The 22532-nt window shown below is 55.9% G+C and overlaps 1 protein-coding gene across 2 annotated transcripts in view; it reads right to left on the bottom strand.

Moving 5' to 3' along the window:
* Positions 1–999: 999 nt before the first annotated feature.
* The window catches only part of TMEM184B (transmembrane protein 184B), a 51138-nt gene continuing 29605 nt past the window's right edge, over positions 1000–22532 (bottom strand). For both annotated transcript variants that reach the window (XM_040233308.1, XM_040233307.1), the window contains exons 4-9: positions 11673–11763; positions 11114–11189; positions 8104–8195; positions 7135–7304; positions 6482–6676; positions 1000–3358 (exon numbers count right to left, since the gene is read on the bottom strand). In XM_040233308.1, coding sequence (XP_040089242.1) covers positions 3117–3358; positions 6482–6676; positions 7135–7304; positions 8104–8195; positions 11114–11189; positions 11673–11763 — 866 coding nt within the window. In that variant the 3' untranslated portion in view covers positions 1000–3116. The remainder of the gene's footprint in view (positions 3359–6481; positions 6677–7134; positions 7305–8103; positions 8196–11113; positions 11190–11672; positions 11764–22532) is intronic.

The raw sequence follows: 22532 nt of genomic DNA, 5'->3' as shown, positions 1-22532 counted from the left end.
TTAATCCGATCTGCCAGTGCTTCTGGGGCACCCTGGGAAAGAGTGTCCTGTGGTCCAGGGGTCAGGGAAATTGGGGTGTGTTTTTCTCTAGCTGTATGACCTTTAATGGCTTATGTCACTGCTTGCAGCCTCAGTTTACCCATCTGTACAACTCAAGACGTGTAAGGTCATACGTGGGGATGCCAGGGGCTGCAAGCTTCCGCAGGCAGAGTGAACGCTTACCCCAGAGTACCTGATGGCCAGGAGGAGGAGTTCCATGAGGCTGGGTATGGAGGGATGGCCAGGCTAGAAGGATGCTTCTGGAGAGGACCTGAAAGCTGGGAAACGGCCCACAGGCCCACAGGCCCTTCTGCCCTCTCAGGCTGGGGTCCAGGATCCTGATGCTGAGACACAGAGCCCAGGCCCGTGGAAAGGACAGCAGGAAGGCATGCGAGGACCAAGTGGAGGGTGGCGGCTGGGAATTTCCCCGCCCGCGCCACATTCCTGAGCACCCCGTCAGCCGGGCCAGGCCACAGAGGGCATGCAGAGGCGGCAGGGAGGTGGCAGGTGTCCGGCACATGCCCACTGCTGGGCAGGCCGTGCTCCAGGCCTCCTGCCTCAGGTCCCAGGGTGGAGGCATGACGATGGACTAGGAAGCATGAGGATCGCAGGAAATTCTTTAAACCCCAGGGAGACACCTGCAGGAATGGGGCTGCTGAAGGGTGCACCCCATTTAGCTGGTTGACTGAAGCTGGCACGAGGCACCAACCCGCTGCTGGGTGCCGAGGTGGGTGGACCCCTGTGACCAATGTCACACTGGCCAGAAGAGGAGGGACACTCTGTTCAGCGGGACCTGGACCCCAATTTCAGTCTGGCAATGTGACCCCCCCTCATTTATACCTACAATCCGGACAGAAGAGGGTTTTCTAGGACACCTTTGAACCCACAACCACTAAACCCATCCCCAAACACACATACACGGGAGCTGGGGGAAAAAAAAGTCTCACCCACCAGCAGAGGAGATTTCAATACAATCTATATTATCTCATATATATATTTCTTTCTCACTGTATTTGCTCACTTCTGTCACGCATTTAAAATGTCACAGAGACCAAAATAGAGCGGCTTTCTGGTGGAACTCATGGCAGTCATACAAGGGATACAAAACTAGGGGACTCTGTCTTCTCATACATCATACAATTAATTTTTCAAGTATTTTTATGTACAAAGAGCTACTCTATCGGGAAAAAAAATAAAAAATAAAAATAAAAAGACAAGGTAGGTTACACATCCTAGGAAGGAGGGGTGGAGTGGTTGGGCACGCATTCCCAGCCCCCATCTCCCCGAGGGCTGTTAGCTCCCTGCCATGGGGCACCTCCCGTCCACCTTGCAAGTGGCCAGGGGCCAGAGCAGGCAAAGACGGGGGTGGAGGACAGGGAGTCAGCAGCCCACTTTGGCTGGAAGGAGAATCAAATTTATGAAAGCAAATGACAGGGGCAGCCCAGAGGTTCTCCGTGGACAGCCCACACCTACCCACTGCCATCCTACACAGCTTGGTACCAGCTGGCCAGGCCCATCCAACAGGGGCCCACGAGCTGGCCTCTGTGCCCCCCAACCCCAGTGCTGGCTTGGTCGCCAAAAGAGGCCGAGGAAGACTCCTGGGATGGAACCCCCTGCCCGACCTTGGCATGGTTCAGTCCAGGAGTGGCCAAAAGGTTAAGAGATGCCAAGGTCCCTCAGGGCTGGGCCCCCTTCCCCTCCTCCAGGCTGGTGCAGCCCACACCCACATGCTCTCTGGGTTTCATGTGACGGGAACTCCTGCCTGAATGAACATGCATTGTGTCCCATTATCATGAGGCTTCTCCAAAGACAGTGGCCAGTGGAAGCCCGGCCTGCCTGGGGGCTCTGGCCCTGGGAGGCTCCATGCACGTGGGCGTGGAGGTAAGTGAAGGGAGGGGGACTGGTGGTCCTGGCCACCCCTGAAGCCTGTCCAAGGGTACTTGGTCCTGCACTACAGGATCCACTGAGTGCCAGCAGCTTAACAGGGAGCCCCTCAGGGAGTGTCTGGGCCAGACTGACGCACGGGGGCAGGGGCAGTGGGGGTGGGGGGCTTTCATATGTGACTAAGGCACAGAAGAGATGGGCTGTGGGGCCAGATGAGGCAGGACACCAGGTCCTGTGTGGATATGGGGCCAAAGAGAGGAGTCCCCCAACTCTGGGCTCCTCGCCGCATGCCCCACCCCTCCCGCCTACACTGCTCCTCCTTCGGAAGCTGGTCTGCAATGCAGAGACCAGGCCCTCCCTGTGAAACAGGAGCGAGGAGCCCTAGGGAGAGACAAGGATCCAGCAGAGGAAGGAGGGCTGGGAGCCCCTGACCCTTTGAATAGCTTGGATGCAAGGGCTCTGCTCAAGATGCTCTCAAGAAGGACCCCTCGTGGGAGGGCAGTGTGGACTGCTGGCTCCTCAGCAGGCCCAGGGGAAGGGGCGTGAGGCAGGCAGACGGGGCAGCCCCAGAGGACACCCAGGCGCCCTCCGAGGGGGGGACCCATGGCTCTTGGTGTCTGGCTCTGATCCCTGCAGCATGCCAGGCAGCCCTGGGTTGGGAGGAGGGTCCGCAGAAAGCATCCGTGCCCCCTCCTCCCGCCCAAGTGAGGCTAATCTAGCATGGGACCAAGGGGCAGGTTGGGAGCAGGCAGGAGCCCCAGGGAGAGAGTATTGCACGGTCTTTGGGGGAGGAGTTTACGTCTGGGGGAGGAGGGTGAGGGGCTGAGAAGGTGGCAGCCGCTGGTCCACAACACAAGCATCGGGGCCTGGGCACGGCTGGTCCTCACAGGACGAGCCACAGGGGCACGGGGAGTTGCTCCCACCATCCTCTCCCCATGGTCCGGGCGGTAGAGCCGTGGCCTTGTATAAATATTCCTGAAGGCTCCTGGGTGAGCCTGGGCCGTACCCTGGGCAGACGGCAGCGTCGGGTGGTTCCTCTTGAAGCGATATGTGAGTGTTTCTGATCCAATAAATTAAAGGGTGATGCCAAGGCTGTGCCACTCAGCCTCCCTGCCTGGAGGTGAGACCGGAGGCAGGGCACACCCTGCCCTGGGCCAAGGGGCCAGTCCTTCCCCCGCCAGCAGCAGCCACCCCTAGAACTCATCGTCGGAGCTGAGCAGGAGCGTCTTCTCGTTGTCGCGGGCACCGCTGAGGCTGTGGGAGCGAGAGAGGCTGTGGGCGCCCCCGCGCCAGGTGGGCCCAGGCTCCAGGGTGGACTGCTGTGTGTACTGCTGGTAGGCAGGTGAGAAGTTGTGGATGGCGTCCTGCACGATGTCGTGGGGGCTCATGGTCTCCTTGAGGCTGCTGGAGATGCTCTTCATGGGGGCGCAGCGGCCTGCGGGGAGAGGCGGGAGGTGGGGTGAGGGTCTGGGCAGCAGGTGCAAGGCAGCCGGGCCCGCCCCTGGTCCCAGGTGTGTGTCATCCAACCAAGCCCTCCTGGGACAGAGAACAGGGTCCTGGACACGAGAAGGGACGAGCAAAGGAACGCTCCTTTGGCTGCAGTGCACCTCTAAGGGAGACAGGGATTGGAGGGGGTGGAGTCTGGGAGTGGGGAAGGGAGCTGGGGTGGTGACTGGGGTGCTGCAGGCATGAGCCCAAGGACCCCAGGGAGTTGGGGGAGAGGGCCCAGGCCTGTGGGATGCTCCCCTTCACTCTGGAGAGTAGACCAAGGGCCTGCTCCACCCAAACAGGCCAACGGGGGCCTGGACCCACAGCAGAGCAGACATCCTGGCTCCGGCAGGGGGGGCCCTGCCTTGAGGTGCTTGATTGCTCAGTTGTGTCCAACTCTTGGAGACCCCACGGACTGTAGCCCGCCAAGCTCCTCTGTCCATGGGATTTCCCAGGCAAGATTACTGGAGTGGGTGGCCATTTCCTTCTCCAGGGGATCTTCCCGACCCAGGGATCAGATCTGCATCTCTTATTTCTCCTGCACTGGCAGGCAGGTTCTTTATTTCTTCCTCCTAATTCCCTAACATACTGTCCTCAAGGGCTCAGGGAGGGAGTGGGGGCAGAGATGGCCCAGGCCCCCAACTGAGACGTAAGGGGTGAGCCCCACTCTGGCCCCAGTCTTCAGACCCAAATCCGTGTGCCCTTTCCCCCTTGGTGTTCTTTGCCATAGAAGAGAACCAAATGCCCCAATTCCCCATCAACGAGCACTGTGCTCTCAGAATGCACAGGGCATGTTTCAGAACAATGAGAGATAGGATGAAGCAGGCAAGCTCTACGGAGGGCAGCCCTTGGCAGGTGCTCTCCGTGCCCCAGGGATGCTTGTGCGGGAGGAGATGGGGACACAGAGAAGGAGCTAGGGAGAGACTCATGCTGGTGACAGGAGTGGCGTGCAGGACAGACATACAGACTGAGTGGAACCTACCGTAAGGGCCGTATGTCGGCACTGCCCGAGGCCAAACCCGGGGCAAAAGCAGGGCAGGGGGAGAGGGAGGGGAGCCAGAGAAACAGAAGACAAGAGACAGCTGAGTGAACACCTCATGCCCATCACCGAGGTGGGCACCTCACCGCACACGCTGCCCGCCCCACCCCAGGTCCCGCCCCCAGACCAGCTGGCACTCAGGTGGCCCCACTGCCCCTCCAGGCCTGGGTGGGGGGCAGTGCTGTCCATCTAGGAGACTGCTCCCTCAGGGCTGAGGCTTTCTTCTGCTGGGGGACCAAGAGTGGACACCCAGAATGCTGGTCGGAGTTCAACCTCTGCCCCTGAGGAGGGACCCCCCACACCCCACTTCTCTTCACGCTTGGCTAGAAATCCTAAGCCTGTGTTACGCGCGTTGCCAACTTTGCAACACTTAATAGACGGGGCGTGGAGGAGAGGGCGTTTGACAGGTACAGACCACACCACAGAGCTGGCTTTGCATCCAACTCTGATGGGGGGCTGAGAGAGGCCAGGCGCTGTGGTTAACAGGTGGACAACTGGCCTAGGACCCGCACAGTGGTGGGCGAGGGCGTGTAGCAGCTTCCCCAGGCTGGGCTGGGGTCCTTGCTAGAGCTGGATGCCTGGCCACACTGTTTCTGGCTGGGGGTGGATGTGTCTCAGGGCAGTGGGTGAGAAGAGGGCCCAGGTGACCGCGGAGAGCCTCTGTGGGCAGGGCCACAGAAGCAGGGCCTTAAACCATGTTAGACCTTAATGGTCTAGAAAGGGTTCTCAGCCATGGCCTCAGGCTCAAGGCACCAGGGTGACCAGGTCCCAGGGACATTGCCCTCGACACTGGGAGGGTGCTGGACACATCTCTTCCAACTGGTGGGAAGTGGGTGGGATGCCAGCTAGCAGCAGTGAGCCCTGGCCAGCACAGCCCCTCTGGCACTAAGTGTAGAATCTGAACCAGAAAAAAGATGGAGAATGCCCAGGCGGCAAGTGTGTTGGGTGAACGTGGTCAGGTGCGCTGGAGTTGAGAGGCCTGGAGGTGATTCAGTCCACACACCTATAGCAGCCGCAGGTTTTTAAGGCTCCTTCTCAACCGGGGAAAGCACAAGACAGGTAAGGTGGGAGGGGGCCCCCTGAGGAGCCCTGCAAAGGCCAGGCCAGTGTTTCTACACTCAGCTCAGCATGCCCAGTGAGCCCATGGTGGGCAAAGGTGGTGGGCATAGGCAAGTGGACCCTGGCCTTCAGCCACACACGCAAGGAGCTGGCAGCAACCGACCCCATGGATAGATGTGTTAGACCAGATTTCCTCCTCCCCAGACCCTCTTGCCTCCTCGAGGGGTGAGCTGGTTCAGGCATTGCCAGCCTCTTCTTCCTCATCCCAAGCCTCCCCACACTGCCCAGCACCAGCCAGAGGCAGCCCCCAGCCCCTGCTTTTCCTGAGAGCATGTTAGAATTGCCTGGGGAGCTGTCGGCACATCCTGCCAGGCCCAACCCAAGGGCAAATACTGCAGAATCTCTGAGGGCGAGTGTCTCCAGGGCATCTTAATATACAACTGGGGTTGCCAACTGCTGTTCTCACAAAGCAAAGATTAGCAGGTGTAAAAAGAAAGCTGTTAAAAGCTATTAACATCCGAGTCTGTTTCTTAGAAGTAATCAGGTTAAAAAAAAAAAAAAAGCTTTAGAGACAAGGAAATTATAGGACAAAATGGATAATGCTGTTTGATATCAGGAACCTTAGGAATCTGTTTATCCTAGGGTCTCTGTCCTGGCCTTCCCATGGAGATATTGTGCTTTAGCATCTCAGGGTCTCCATACTCCAGACCTGCTGCAAGAGACCAGGGGTCTCTTGGACCAGTCCTCACCCCCACCGACTTCCAGGACCAGTCCCCACCCCCATCAACACCTTGTAACTGAGGTGCCTGGACCTCTGTGGCCCCTTTCCTACACTGAGGGTCCCCTCCTGACCTCCTGATCCATCAATACCAGAAGGACCCTGGGAGGCAGGAGGGGCCGAGGGGCAGGGCCGGGAAGCACTCTTCCGGCTGGTGGGGGCTCGGGGGTCGACTCTAGGACCCTGGCTCATACCTTGTGCATCCAGCCTCTTGTCGGCATAGACCTTGTAGGTGAAGGCATGCCGCAGAGCCAGAGCTGCAAAGAACATCTCCACGCAGATGATGAAGTCCTGGTAGCCAGCAGCCACGGTGCCCTCACCCACCGACACGCGGGCCGAGTGGATCTTGGGGATGGCCCCACACTTCTCCAGGATGGCCAGGAGCATGCCTGGAAGGGGAGGTGTGGAAGGGGCGCCATGGGCGTCGAGCCCAAGACTGGATCCCCTTCTCCTTTTCCCTCCACATAGCGCCCCAGTGCCACACTCCCCCGGGAGGGTGAAGGCAGGGTGCACGGCTTCTCCTATTGGGTGGGAGTGCTGACACAAGCCGGAGCCTTGAGGAAAGTACCCCCCAGGTCCTGGCTGGACACCAACCCTGAGATCCCCGTGTCCAAGAAGCAATCCCACCAAAGCTCCTGGCTCCAGTGAAAGGCTCTGGACGCCCAGACTTCATGCCCCACAGGTGCTCAGTGGACAGAGGTCCCTTTGAGCTCCAGCCAGGATCGCCCATGGCAACCCCAAGGCCCAGGCCCTCGGAGCACTGGGGATGGTGAGCAGGAGGCAGAGGACGAGGCTGAGGGAACAGGGAGGCACGGGCTGGCCTCGCAGGGGCCGGGAGGAGGCTCACCTTGCCAGAAGGAAAGGAAGATGACAGACTTGACCATGAAGAACTTGAGAACAGGGCTGTAAGGGCTGAGCAGTTCCCGGGTGGCAAAGTAGAAGAGGAAGAGGGCGTAGAGGGCCAGGCTGACAGAGATGTTGTAGACGATGGTCACGTAGAGGTAGCCGCTGGTGACGCTGTGGGAACCGGGGACATTCTCAGGCTTGAACAGACCCTTCTGAGCGACAAGGGGCCTCCTTCCCCCTTTGCCCTGCCCACATGCCCCTTCACATGGCTCTCAGAAAGCTCCCTGAGCAGTGCTCCCCAAGCCACTGATAGAAGTGGGCAGGGCACCGGTGAGCCTTGCCACCTGCAGCTCCATTGCCCATGCCCCTGGCAGAGGATTCCAGGCGGCCTCGGGGGCAGGGCCTCAGCCTGATGGTCCGAGGGACAGAACCTGGCTTGGCTCTTTTCACTTGAGCCACGTTACATTCCCTCTGAGCCTCTGTTTGCTCACCGACCCCCGGGGACTGTCGTGCAGGGTTACAGGAGGTGTGTGTGCAAGCTCAGGGCCTAGACTCATAGTCATGTTCACTAAACCCTCAAGTGGGGTGTGTGTGTCAGTCCACGCAGAAGAGACTCGAGCTGGGGATCTCAGGGATCTGGCTCTCTCGTCCCCTCCCTGGGAATGGTCACTGTCCCTTCTTGCCCCCCTCCCCCGAGGGGCCCCACTCTGTCACCTGAAGGTGACAGATGCTCCTCTGTCAGAGGTGGGGTCAAGTGTGATGGCACCACTGCCAGGCTCCGGCCCTGGCAACTCAGGGGTGCAGAGAGGCATGAGGACAGATGGGGTCAGGCTTGCCCTCCACTCGGACGACAGACACAGGCATGGGGCCAGTCTGCGGCCACTGCTTCCCTCAGCCAGAGCCTGAGCCTCTGGGCAGAGCTGCCCACTCCTCCCCACACGCACCTCGGAGGAGGGGACCCGCCACTTACTCAAAATCACCATCCCGGTACTTGCCGAACGCCTGCAGGACCACGGTGCTGACGGCCATGAGCGGCTTCACCACGCAGAACTGCAGGGTGGCCTGTTGGGGAGAAGGCAAGAGGCAAGGCTGAGCACACGGACCACAGAAGCAGCACCTCCTCTGGCCAGCTGGGCTGGTGCCAGAAGCCAGGGGATGGCAAAGGCCCAGTATCCTGCCCCCGGGGAACTGCTGTCTGCAGAAGGCATGAGACAGTAATAGGGCGATGCGGCTGCGTGCGAAGACAGGAGGGTGTGAAGGAAGGATGGAGGAGACGCAGAGACAGAGATCCCACAGCAGAGACCACTGGACATGCTAGAGACGGGAGGACTGGCAGAGGGGGCAGCCAGGGGCACGAGCTCAGCCCAGGGGCAGACAGCAGACAAGAGCGAGGGGTCAAGTGCTGGTGTGCGGGTGGCAGCGGGGAGCAGGCCTCCCACTCTGGGTGGGTGAGGGCCTCCTCGTCCACCCCAGGTCTGGCCCTCTGCCCCACGCTCTGGGCCTGGGTCTAGGATTTATGTTGAGCTGGGGTTTTACTGACGATGGGGATGACCCCAAAATAGGAAGTAGCCCAAAGCCCAAGAAAGGCCTAGAGTCCCGACATGAGTCTGAATTCTGGCCTCATCAACTGCCCGCTGCGGAAGCTTGAGGGGGCAGTCAACTCAGCCTCTGAGTGGCTGTGCGTGAAGGATGGTTGTAGCCAGCCCCCTGCGGCAGGTCGCTGTGCAGGGACTGAAGCACAAGACCACACAGGCTGCCCTTGGAGGTCTCCCACCTCTGAGCACTCAGCAGAGGCCTCTGCCACTGAAAGAAGCCCTCAGTCGAGTTTCCACAAGTCCCTCCAGAGGCCCTAGTAAATGCCAAGGAGAACTGCAGGGCCCATGTAATCATGAGACGCACCACTCTCTAGGGGCTTCCCTGGTACCTCAGTTGGTAAAGAATCCGCGTGCAATGCGGGAGACCCGGGTTCGACTTGTGGGTCAGGAAGGTCCCCTGGAGAAGGGATAGGCTACCCACTCCAGTATTCTTGGGCTTCCTTGGTGGCTCAGTTGGTAAAAATCCGCCTGCAATGCGGGAGACCTGGTTCGATCCCTGGGTTGGGACGATCCCCTGCAGAAGGGAAAGGCTACCCACTCCAGTACTCTGGCCGGAGAATTCCATGGACTACACAGTCCATGGGGTTGCAAAGAGTTGGATACGACTGAGCGACTTTCACTTTACCACTCTCTAGAAACCCAATAAATGTCTGCCACAAGGTCCTGCTTGGGGAGGTGGGATTAGCTTTCAAAGGCTAAGCTGGTGTGGTTCCAAATGGGGCAAGGACCTCAGACCAGAGAAAGTAACCTGTGGAACCCCTAAGTTTCTGATCTGAGAGGGGCTCGAGTGAAGTTTGCAGGGGAGCCCAGGGCGAGCTGAGCTGCAGGGCTGCCAAGAGGAGAGGTGCGCATGATGGCGTTAGATGGGTGATGCCCACAAACCCCGCTGCCCACCACCCCCTCAAGGAAGTGGGATCAGCACCTTTGGGAAGGGTCAGCAGCGTGTCCCAAATAAGCGCTGGTGCTGCCCTGGCTCAGCATGTCAGGGGTTGGCTGAAGCGACAGAAGATTCAGACCCAGACAGTGGCCCTGATGACAAAGCCGCGGTGTCCTCTCCAAGGGGAAAGGGTGAGAGGTTTCTTTAGTTCTCGCCTTTGACTACCTGTCCCCGCCACCTCCAGGACCAGCAGCGGAACATCTGGGCCCACAAGGCTGGGGAGTAATTTCCAACAAGGCAACCAAGCTAGTGATCTGGCGTCAACACTTCGTACACAATCTGATCCTCCAAGAAGAAGCTCAGAGAGTCACAGCTGGGCCAGCACTAGTAAACAAAGGCTCTGAGAGGCCCCACCCTGAAGCCGGGACAGTGTGAACTCTTTCCCTGGAGGTCCCACAGGGAGGTTTTGAATTTAGAAACACCCGAGGGAAGGAAGATCTGGAAGAACTGGAGACTGGCTGTCCAAGCAGGGCTTTGTGGGTAGGGCTGTGCACAGGGCGTGGCCCTGCCCAGGAAAGAGCAGAGAGGCCAGCCTCCAGCAGGTCTGGGGATGGGGTGTGAGTTTCATTTCCCAAGATGATGCTGCTCGATGCTGGATGGGCTGATGGGCCCTGTGGAGATGAAGCCAGGGTCCTGCCAGCGGGGCATGGTGCCTGAGGCCCTCCTGAGCAAGGGATGGCAGGCTCAGAGCCAGGGCTGTGTTAAGGGCTTTCCTTCATCTGTTCCTCAAACCATCCCTTGAGGTTAAGTATCATTACGCTCATTTCAGAGAAGAGGAAACCAAAGCTCAGAGAGGTTTCATAATTTAGCCAAAGTCACACAGTCAAGAGGAGAGGCTGGAATTCAAACTCAGACGGTCAGAGACCCAGACCCAAGCACTTGAGCACAACACCATGCTTCCTCCTCCCAGGCCACTCGAGACCACTGGGAGGGCAGATCTGGAAACTGGGAGCTGCTGGGCTTACTGCCAAGTGGGAAATGGGGGAAAGAACCAGAGGCTGAGCAGGTCTGTCCCATCGTGTTCCTCAACACAGAAACCCTCCTGGCTCTAGCCACAGAAGATAAGTTTTCACATTGAGATTCTAGAATCGCCATGTACTTCTTCTGACTCACACACACACACCAAGATTTGGATGAAATAAGCAAGCATCTGGGGGCACTTCCTGCCTGGGGGCTGCATCAGACACTCCTGGGGTACCTGCCAATGTTCCTCTGAGGACACCCCGCTAGTGCTCGCACATCCCTAACAGCATGGGGAGTGGGTGCCTCGCAGGAAACGGGAACCCCGCTGGTGGGCCGGGAGCAGGGTCCTGGCCTGACGCCTGCCTCTGCTGCTCTGTCAACCAGGGGTAACCTAGTCCCTGGCAGCTGCCGCTCCAGGGCACAGACCCAGGCTCCTGGTCCCCGGCCTGCAACTTGTGACCAGCGCAGTTGTAGGAGCTACCCACCTGCTTGCAGAACCGTAGGAACCCGATGGAGTAAGTCCTTCCCCAGAGGCAGCAGGTGCCATACATGCAGCTGGACCTGGAAGAGGCGAGCGGAGAAGGGCTGGTGAGCAAAGAGAGAGCTGAGACTCAGGAAAGCAGGGCGGGGGCAGGCCACCCTCACTCTCCTTCACAAGCCGGGGTGGAGCAGGGCAGGGCGGGGATCAAGCTCGGATCCTGGGCAGTCTTTGAGCCTGAGGCCAAGCACTGGGAGAAACACAGCATATGTGGCAGGAACCCTTGGGATAACAAATCAACCTGAAAGGCACTGAATGTGAAAGCTGCAAGAGGGAAAACATAGGCAAACAGGAAAGGACATGAAGAGAGAGGAAGAGAAAGAGCCAGGCAGGCCCTCCCCAGAGTCCCAGTGAATGACCTCACTCAGGAGGTGCAAGAGAGGCAGAGTAGGTCAAGGCCACAGGCAGAGATGGTCTGTGTGACCGGCTGATGCCAGGACGGCTCAGAGAACGTCAGGCCCAGGAAACAGGGTGATGGGGAGGGCTCCCGGGGACTTCATACTCACTCGATGGGCTTCCCTCTGATCTCTGACATGATGGAACTTTCCCCTCCGAGGTATTCATAGCACAGGCTCAGGAAATTATAGATGACCAAGGCTGTGAAAACAAAGTCCAGAGAAAACCACTCAGATCAACAGAACGGATACCCAGATGGTGGAATTCTAAACAGCAATGAAAGTGAATGAACCACAGTCACAGGCAGAGACTGGAGGTGGGGAGGACTGGAAGTGGCGGGGGTGGGGGGTGGACCTCAGGAATGTAAGAACCCACAGTGGATATTCCACTTGTATAATCAAACTCAGGCCCAGCTAAACCATGGTGTTCACAGACGCTGCCAGTCTCACCATAAAGAAAGGCAAGAACGTGATTACCACCAAAGGCAGGATTGTGAGGGGCGAGCTGGACAGGCAGGCTGGGGGCTTGAAGAGCTGGCAGGGTGCACATGCTGGGTTTTGGCCTTATAATTGTTTACTAGTTTTATATACTTTTCTGTTTCTGTGTTACAGATCACATTTTATGACCAAGCAACAATTAAACATTCTCCAGAAGGATCTCAGGAGAAATTCTCAGCAAGAATGAAACAGAAAGAACCCTTATGCATTCATCAGCGTGTGGCAGCATCTTAGCCTATAGCACGACAAGCTACAACAAAACATATGAGAGGTGCCCAAAATACAATGCAAATGTTTCGGGAAGCTGGGCCAGCGCGTTCTGAATCAGGACACAGCTTGACATCGCCCACAAAGATACAAAATCTGCACCAGCCACCAACAGGGGCACAGTAGAAGTATGCTGTGAGCGCCATACATACAGCAGCACGTTGTAGTAGGTCTCCTGGTCAGAGGACTTCTGAGGGGTCAGCAAATGAAGGCTGCGGCCTGCAGGGTGCTAGAAGTACCAGCATGTGCCAGAAGCCAGGCACAGAGAGGAGGACGCATGGAGGAAAGGGGCAGGAGGCAGACCAGGGGCCGGGGCAGGGCAACAGGACAGGCGCCCAGCAAAGGAGTGAGGCCAAGGGGAGGCTCGAGGCAGGGTCAGGGGATAAGAAGATCTAGGGAGACGCACCAGCGGCCCTGCAGCCAGCAGGCCCCTTCTCACCTGACCCACCATCCGCGTGCAGCAGAAAGGCCTTCGAGGCTCCCAGAGCAGGCCCCTGGCTCAGCTCCGGGTCTTTCAACAGGTAGCCTGTTTCCTGCACACCCCTCACATTTCCTTCCCAGCAACACAAGCTGCCCCCCTCCCCTTGGCAGGGTCTTATGCCCTTTGTGCTTCTGCCCTCGGGGGTCCCAGTGCCTGTGCCCTGCCCTCTGCACTCCTGGAACCATCAACCCGTCAGACATCACCCTTCCTGAGAAGTCCCTGGCCACCACCATGGGGACCTGTGCATCCCACATCCACAGAACCTGCTGATTTGCAGATACCAGGCAGCCCTTCCCCCCTGGAGTGTGATCGCCGACTGGGATTCGCATGGGCCCAGCCCTTGCCATATACTAACACAGAAGCTTGACTGCCTGGAATTGGAGCACAGCAGACCCTGGCCGTACGTCTGCAGGTAAAAGTCGGCCTTTAGCAACTTGGAAAGGGCTGTACATCCCTCAGCTGGTCTAACCTACTAAGGGTTCATGTCTGGGGCTGCGAAACGGGGGCCCAGGTGGCATCCTGTATAAACAGGACCCATAGCACCAGCCACCTGTGCTGTGACGATCACCCTAGAGACACACAGCGGAGGGTTCGCAGTGTGGCTCTGCTGGGTGCCTCTCGGTGGCTCAGTTTTCTCATCTGTTAAACAGGGCCCAAAAGAGCGCCTATCAAGTTAGGAGGTGGTGGGGTTTCTGTGAGTAGGCAAGGTGCTCAGGAGAGTGGCTGGCACCCTCCGCATCGGCGGTCACGGCTGTTTATCTGCCTGCCTTCCCTGGGGGCCCGCTGTCCCCCAACAGGGCTGAGCGCCCTGTATGTGGTGGGAATCTCCACTGACTGGCCTCCAGATCACTTTCCACTGACAGGAACTTTGGGCATCTGAAGGCAGGAGGTGAGGAGCATCAGGCCAAATCTGATGTCAGCCTACAAATACAGTTTTATCCAAAACCATATAAGGCCAAGAGGAGTGGATGTGTCTCTTCTAAACGGTCCAGCTATATTGTAGTCAATGGCATTTTTCCAAAGGCAGCCACGTCCCCAGACGCTGACACTCCTCTGCTGAGAGATGAGGGTTTTCTTCCCTCTTCTCAAGTCTGGGTGAACCAGGGAGACCATAGCGGAAGCAAAGCATTTTGACATCTGATGTTCTGGTTAGAAAAGGCTTCTTTCTTTACAACTTTTTAAAAAACTTATTTATTGGACGTGCTGGGTCTTCAGTGCTGTGCACGCTTTTCTCTAGTTGCAGCGAGCACGGGGGCTCCTCTCTACTTGCGGCACGTGGGCTGCTCATTGCGGTGGCTTCTCTTGTCGGGGAGCACAGGCTCTAGAGCACAGGCTCAACAGTTGTGGTGCTTAGTTGCTCCAAGGCATGGGGGAGCTTCCCAGATCAGGGATCGAAGCCACGTCCCCTGCATTGGCAGACAGATCTTTACCACTGAGCCACCAGGGAAGCCCAGAAAAGGCCTCCTTCTTCTGGTTTATCCTCTCTTGAGATGCTGGCCCTTAGACCCGGCCATCATGCCAAGAGGAAGGCCACACTGGTCCATGTGAAGAGTCCACATGAAGAGGCTCATGTGGCAGGAACCCAGGCCCCCAGCTGATACCAGCATCAACTGCCCGCAACGTGAGTAAACCAGACATCAGATGATCCATCCCCGAGCCTTCAGGTTCTCCAGCTCAAGCCCAGGTACCACGGAGCAGGGCCGAACTGTCCCCAGTGTACTCTGTCCAAATTCCTGACCTGCAGTATTCATGGACAAAATAAACGGCTGTTTTACATGAGCCTGTTTTGGGGTAGTTGTGTATACAGCCAAGTGAGCGGAATGCACATAACACCTCTTCTGGAGTCCCCACGTCATGTCATGATCTCTCAGGCCTCCCCATGGGGGTACATTCAGGTCGCTCTGCTAAATCCCAGAGGCAGACCCAGCTGCGATGCCACCTTGTCCTTGGCTGGTCCCCTGTCTCATCGCCATGTTCATATCACACCCCACAATCTCTGTGGATCCGCCTGCTCCTTCAAGTACAAGAGGCAGCGTAAAGCGGGCAGGAAGCCAGGGCCCCTTGGAGCCAGACTGCCTGCGTGTCCCACCGCTTAGGCTCCACCACTTAGGTAGGAGCTGTGTGGCCAATCTCTTCAGAGCTCTGGGCCTCGGTTTCCTCATCTCTAAGCCGGGGATACCAGCTCCTCCCGGGTGGGGCTCAGGGCTGAGAGTGTGGTGCCTTATCTCGAGGCTGGGCTCACAGTGAATACTGCGCAGTGTTATCCACTGTCTTCTGTAAACACCTTGCAGGCAGGACCCGAGGCCCACCCCCAACAGCTATCAAAGGGCTTGGCACTTCCATACTCAATCAGCAAGGAAGAAACGAGTGGGTGGACACAGGCCACAGCTCCAGGTGAGGCTCAGAGAGGAGGGCTGTGGGTGCGGCCCTCACTCAGTCCTGTGCTCAAGGTGCTCAGCCTCTCACGGGCTGGGAAGCTGCACCTTCCCCAAGGTATTCAGACTTCCAGTCACCAAAGTCCAAGGGAGAGGCCACAGGGCCCAAGGTTCCTCTGCCCCTCCGTCCAGAACCACGGAACTAGGCTATCTTGCAATCCACTTCTGGGAAGAGCTTGGTGCCTGAGCTCACATTCTTTTCTGTGTCGCAACATACGTCAGCCTGCTCCTGAATTACGTGGTCCAGCTCTCTGTCCATATGCAGCTCTGCATTCAACTGGTGAGATCACCAAACTTCATCCATCTCTCCCAGTTCAGGATTTTTGACCTTTGATCAGTGCTCTGGGGACAGACAGTCTGTTAAATCCTGATCTGCTGATGGTTTCTGTTAAAAGAATCATTAGTGAGTAGATAATGCATCTTGGAGAAGGGAAACAAAAGACAGAATCTCCTGGAAATGACTCAACCAGCCCACACCAAGACCCACTGACCATCTGGACAAATCAATGCCCTTCCTAGGAAATGACAGAGCCATGCAAAATACCACCCCCACACTCCAGCATGTGTGTTTAAAATGGACAGCTCAACACACAGCCAGGGAACAAACACAGAGATAAGCTGGCCCTGAACGTCACAAGAGCAAAAAAGATTAACCGTGGGGGTTCTCACCTGACCACGTTCTGACCACAGCTCCCATTCTGGTTCCCTGGAGAGACCCCAGACACACAAGTGACCACAGGGGCCCACAAGGAGCATCCAGCATCAGAGAAAGAATGGGCTCGCTCTCTTTCTCGCTCACCCTGGACAGTCAGGTACCTGGAACTTCCATTTCCATTCTAGACACCAAATCTTAAATGAACTAGAGACAAATGCACACAATCAGAGGCCAAAGACCAGATCCAACTGCTTAGCAAACAGGGGGCACCCAAACATTCTTTCCCGCTTTTCTAGTGGCTGCTGATCATCATGGACAATAATAGACGCACATGCTACAGCCAGGCGGGTGGGGTCCTCTCTCAGCGCCGACCCCGGACTCTGAGCCGTGCGCTGGCCCTTGCTCCTCCTCCCTCTGGCTTCTCTGCCCTTTGCTGTTCCTGCTCACTGCTGCTCCTTGCCGTCCAAAAAGCTGACTCCAGTCCGTCTTCTTTGGTTTCTTCTCGTTGTCTGTCTTTATCCTGATGGGTTGAGCTCTTCTGATTCCTGGCTCTCTCAGAGCCGTGGCCAGTAAGGGCCACGACCAGCCCTGTGAGTCCTGCTGGCAGCACACCGGCCGTTGAGTCTTTGGGGGTCCTCAAGCTGGTGGTCCTCAACTGCACTCTCCCCATCTGGGAAGAAGTTTCACTTTGGACCCGAGTCCAGGAATCCAAGTTCGTCCCAAATTGGAAACTGAGTGGAAGAAGCGCCATTCTTTGCTTCTCTCGTGCATGTAAAACCTCTTCCCTGAACAAGAGTTCACACTTTTGCAGGGAAGAACCTTGTCCTGTATTCCTTCCCCAAGGTTGGCTACAGAGCAATTCCTGGACCTCTGAGACCCAGACCAGAGCCTGGCCTTTGGCAGTTACTCTCTAGGTAACAACTTGGGCAATTTTCTTAGCCTATGTGAATTTTTTTTCACATGTTAAATATGGGGATGATAACAGATACTCTACCAGGTAACTGAGAAGAATGAGCTAACAGTAATGAAAAACCATGTGGGTAACTGTGAAGTGCTGCCCAAACCCTATTAACAAGACAGTGCCCACCCAGAGCAGCTGTGGACGCGTTTCCCCATCTGAGCTTCAGCCACCCACGCCTCTCCAGCACCGAACTCCCCAGGATGTCTCAGAGTCATCTTTAGGGGCGACCCCTACCCCAGTCAAGCACTAAATGCAGGCAAGGGGGCTGGATCCCACCCCTGCACTGTCTGCCTGCCCTGTGCACCCTGGTGCTCCACTCCTAGCTCTGTGAATTCTGGCCTTTACCAGGTGGTAGACGCTCAGCGGTAAAGAATCTGCCTGCAATGCAGGAGACCCAGGTTCAATCCCTGGGTCGGGAAGATCCCTTGGAAAAGGGAATGGCAACCCACTCCAGTGTTCTTGCCTGGAAAATTCTATGGACAGAGGAGCCTGGTGGACTACAGTCCATGGAGTCACAGAGAATCGAACATAACTGAGCAACTAACACTTCCATTAGGGGCACTGGGCAAGCATGTATTTCTCCCTAGATAATGGAATCACTAGCTCCAATTCACAGGGTTTACCTCCATTCTCCCCTGAAATGGCCCTGAAATGAGAAGGAATTGGGGCGGAAGGTATAAACCTTCAAAGGCAAGGACATGGCCCCAGAGGCAGCAGGTGCCACGAGGCAAAGGGATGTCACAAAAGCCCTGGAAGGTGTGGCATGGCCATTGACTTGGGGACAGGAAGGAGCCAGTAAGAACCCCAGGAACCTGTGTAACCAGGCGCGCCAGGCAGCTCTGATGGCTGTGGGTACAGATGCGAACACCAGCTACAAGTCTCCATGTGGTGCTCTTGGCATTTTCCTTTCGAGACAGTTGAGATGGTTCTGCCCTCACAGAACTTGGCCCAGCTAAGGGCAGCAATGAAGAGACTTGCAGAAAATATAGAGAGGAAGTCTGAACACGAAGGGAAGATGTCCAGGGCCCTTTCCCAGCTATAGCTCAGCCCCTCAGCTTCCTCCTCCTAGAAGGCGATGAGAACATTATTCTCTGGGGAAACAGGCCCAGAATCAAAGAGCCTTCATGTACTGTCTACCCCATCACTGCATGCAAAGAGCAGAGGAGCAACCTCCCTGGTGGTCCAGTGGTTAAGATGTCCCACTTTCACTACTGGAGGTGTGGATTCAATCACTGGTCAGGGAAACAAGATCTCATATGCTGCAGTAAAAAAAAAAAAGTAAATAAAAGGCAGAGGAAATGTCCCACGTCCTATCCACGTCCTCCACCCAACTGGGACAAGGCCCAGCAGTTTTAAGACCCATTCTTTTTTTCCACTGTTTTAGATTTCTTACTTTGGGCTCCCACGTATACTTGGTATTTCCTTTACTTATGTGAGTGCTCAGTCATGTCCGACTCTTTGCAACCCCACAGACTGTAGCCTGCCAGGCTCCTCTGCCCCTGGGATTTCCCAAGAAAGAATACTGGAGTGGGTTGCCATTTCCTCCTCCAGGGGATCTTCCTGACTCAGGGTTCAAACCCGTGTCTCTTGCATCTCCCACACTGAGAGGCAGATTCTATACCATTGTGCCACCTGAAAAGCCCAAGCCCCATTCTCAAATATATTAAAAAAAAAAAAAAAAAGCCAAGAACACCAGACATTTGAGGAAAGCTTCTTATTCAAAGGTCAAAGAGCAAAGTAAGCAAACAAATGGAAGAAACTCAAGAGACAGAGATAATGTGGGGAACAGAAGAAAAATGTACTTAGCATCCCTGGAGAGAGAAGAACAAAACCAGGAACAAGGGAGAAAGAGTAGGGGAAAGCTCCTGACATTTTACAACATGATACAGGAAACAAAACCTTCAACAGAAAGCTCAAAGGTAAAGATTTAAAACATAACCAGAAAAATTCCTGGAAAGCGGAACAAAGAAAGAGATGGAAAATACCAAGAAGCTGTAAAGGAAATTTGAGGCTCAATCCAAAAGTGCAATATCCTACTTAACTTACTCCAGAAAGGGATGATAAAGTGGAGGGGAAGGAATTATCAAAGAAACATTCAGGAAAATTTCCCAGAACCTTAGGACAAGAGTTGTATCCACACTGAAAGAGCCCACCAGATGCCCTGTACAATGAACACCCCATCTCTTGTGAGATTTCCGAACAACTGGGATAAAGGCAAGATACTAAAAAGCTAGGAGAAAAAAAAAAAGTGTTACATACAAGCATTAGGGATCCAGCAGACTTTCCAAAAACAACACTGGGAGCTAAGAGACAGTTACACCTTCAAAATTCAGAGGGAGAATGATTTTCAATTCAGAAATCATATTCCCACTCAACACCAACGAACTTAAACATTATAATAAAGATATTTGCAGATAATGTTCAGATTTCAGAAAACAGAACTCCTATGCAACCTGTCTTCTCAGGAAGCCCCTGGAAGATGTGTGCTCACCAAAAAGGGCAAACCTCAAACACGGAAAAGACGGCACCCAGGGAACAGGTGGTTTACAGGAAAGACGGCAGGATTCCTGGACTGACGGTGAAGGAAAGACCTAGGACAACAGCTGAAAAGCAAGAGGCGTCGAGGACAACCAGTCCAGATGGGAGTAAGGAGGGCGGGGCTCCAGGAGGGTCGCCACCTGGAACACCCGGAGCTCGGAGACTGACAGGAGGGTTTCTTGTTTTATTCAACTGAAGCGCTGGGGGGATAAATTAATGATAAGAAACAGAAAACAGCAAGCCAAAGAGGCAGACAAGTAGAAACCAGAGGGAAAACAAAGCTGAACAAGGAAACGTCGTCTTGGGTCATTGTAAGGCTGAGCCCTGAACAGTTACAGATGTATAATCCACACACTGCACGCAGACGAAGAAAAATGAGGATACGATCATACTAAAAAGAGGAAGGAAAGAAAACGTGTGTGTGTGTGTGCTGCAGCTGGAGATAAGATACCTCACTCAAAGCCTTCCTTGGACGTCCCTGGCAGTCCAGTGGATAAGACTGCATTTCCACCGCAGGGGGAATGGGTTCAATCCCTGGTTGGGGAACTGAGTAAGATCCCACATGCTGCATGGCGTGACCAAAACCAAAACAAAAAGCCTTCCGCAGCAGGAAGTCACTATGTAACCCTACATAAGACTGGAAAGCTAAGAAATAACAGTAAAAGCCTATTTTTAGGTCACTCGAGCAAATGAAACCAGTTTAAAGAGTTGAAAGTAGCATGACTTTGAGAGTGAGGAGGAGTTGGGACAGCTTTGTTTCAACCAAGGACATATATTACTTCAATAAAAGTAAAATTTCAGTTGTTTTAATTTTGTTCAAAAAAAAAAAGCAGATGTCTTTAAGAGGCCAGACAGAGAGCCGGCCTACACAATGGGCAGGTTCTATCTGAAATAAGAGGCCCCCAGCCCAGTCGATTCGTGTCCCTTCCCGAGTTTTGGGACACTGAAGAGGAAGGGTGGGAGGGAGAATGAAGGTAAAGCGGGCTCAGTTCTTTTTGAATTTTAAGAGACACAGTTGAGTTCAGTCGCTCAGTTGTGTCCGACTCTTTGCGACCCCAGGAACTGCAGCACGCCACACACCCCATCACCAACTCTGTGGGGGCGGCTCCTGTGGGCAGCTGCAGATAAGAGCACCAAGAGGGAGGTGCGGAAAAGGCCAGGCCAGGGCCCAGCCCACCGACTCAGACACTGCGAGCTGGTGGACCTGGGGGCAGCCTGAACTCCACGGCAGCTGCCGCGCTGTTTGTAAACTCCTTCGGAAAGGCCAAGCGGATAATAGCGTTGCTAGGAGATGTGCTTCGCAGGGCGGCCGGCTTCCTGTGAGGACCTTCGTGTGGCTGGAAGGATGGGACGGGCTGGACCTGAACAAAAGGGTTCTGGGATGGAGTAGCCGCCGACCATCTGCTGCCGCCTCTGGGGCCCACAGTGAGATGGGCTGGAGGCCCCGGGTGGTCCGCACTTCTGCCATGAGCCCCAGTCTTCAGGGCCCCGGAGAGAAGGGAGCCTATACTTGTCCCCCCATCACACAGGACAGCCCCACCCCAGGCCCCCAGTAGGGAAGTGCTTTTTGCTTCCAAAGAAACCAGTGGGCAGAGGCTGCTCCTGGGCACCATGGCGAGGCTGGCAGCTGAACAGAAAAGGGAGCCCACTGTCCCCATCCCCAGGCTTTACCACTGTCTAGGTGCCCAGTGGTTTCCCTGGGGACTCCACCGCTTCCGGGAACATCAGGCTCTAGAGTCCCCGCCCAGCTGCCACATTCTCACCTGACAGAGCCGGGCAGGGACTCCAGCCTGGGGACTCAGCGAGGCAGTCATGTGGGGGACTGCAAGGCATGTAGCAGGTGTTTAATAAAGTCTTTTCTTGTTTCGGCTGTGCCAAGCCGCACACACGTTCTTATTAGTTCCCCATCCAGGGATCGAACCTGCACCCCCTGCAGTGGAAGCACAGAGTCTTCCCTTATTCGTTCAAAAAATACAGATGGCATGAGCACCTCTCACCCGCGGGCTCTGTCACCTGGGCTCTCGGCCCGTGTCTGCTCTCGTGGAGCTGACATCCAGGCTCACACACTGTCCATGCTTAACTGCAAGCAGGGGCTGGGAGCCAGAGCCACGGGAAGGCCTTTCTGAGGGGATGCTGGAGTCAAGATGAAAGAGCTCTGCTGGCACTGGAAAAACGGATGTGCTGGGCTGGGCGGGAAAGGAGGCCAGCGGTGCTGCAGGGCCAGGGGGGCCCACCCGGTGCCTGCATTCTCTCCTCAAGTTCAAAGGCCACTTCCTGTGCCCCGCGAGTCTTCAGAGATACACAGGTTCAAAGTGAGATGAGAGGAGAGACTCTAGCTTCTTTGGGGCCAAGCATGCTGCATGCCAATATCCAGGGCCAGGGCAAAGCGCTCCCCCTGCCCCAGGGTCTGGGAAGCAGATAACTAGTCACAGTCAGAGCCTTGGCATAAGGAAAACCATGTTTGGTCATTCCACCCAAAACCATCGGCGCAGGTACGGGGAGGAGCCAGGAAAGCATAGAACCACTGAGAAGGGTGGGCGTCAGAGCAGGGATCTTGAGTTCAAGGGTCGTCCTTCCTCTCCCTGCTGGCCTGCCTAGGGACAGGCCGAAGCATCGCTGGCCTGCGACCTGTCCTGGGGTCTCTGGCCTCCCCTTCCTTTACCCACTCAGCACCTGGAGATTTTCTAAACTGCAATTTCCAGTCATGTCATATTCTTGTGAATCATCAGTAAAAAAGAAAGCCTCTGTTTCCTTCTATGCCCCCAAGGCTGTGTATGTCCTCATCCCTGCCTCCCAGGTCCATCTCTTCCAGCCACTGGCCTCTCCTCTGGCCATGGCTGGCCCCCCACTCCCTCCACAGCTCCCAGCACCCCAAAACCGGCACACTGAGATTCCTCTCTGCCCAGAATGAATACTCATCCATGCCACTGCCTGGCAGATGCTGACTCATCTCTAAGACCCTGATTCCTGCCCCACTGCCGCCCCAACCCCAGCCAGGACCACTGGAAGAGAGCACCCCTGTCTCCTTGCTCTGTTTAGGCCGCACAGATTCCTGGACGGCAGGCGAGGTGAGGGCTGTCTTGCCCGGAGCCCAGCATGGGGCCTGGCTGGGTGCTTGGAGCTGGGCACAGGAGCA

This window comes from Oryx dammah, unplaced genomic scaffold (assembly GCF_014754425.2).
Source record: "Oryx dammah isolate SB20612 unplaced genomic scaffold, SCBI_Odam_1.1 HiC_scaffold_29, whole genome shotgun sequence".
NCBI lineage: Eukaryota > Metazoa > Chordata > Mammalia > Artiodactyla > Bovidae > Oryx > Oryx dammah.
The sequence above is the reverse complement of the archived record's forward strand: the minus strand, read 5'-3'. Positions and strand labels throughout refer to the sequence as shown.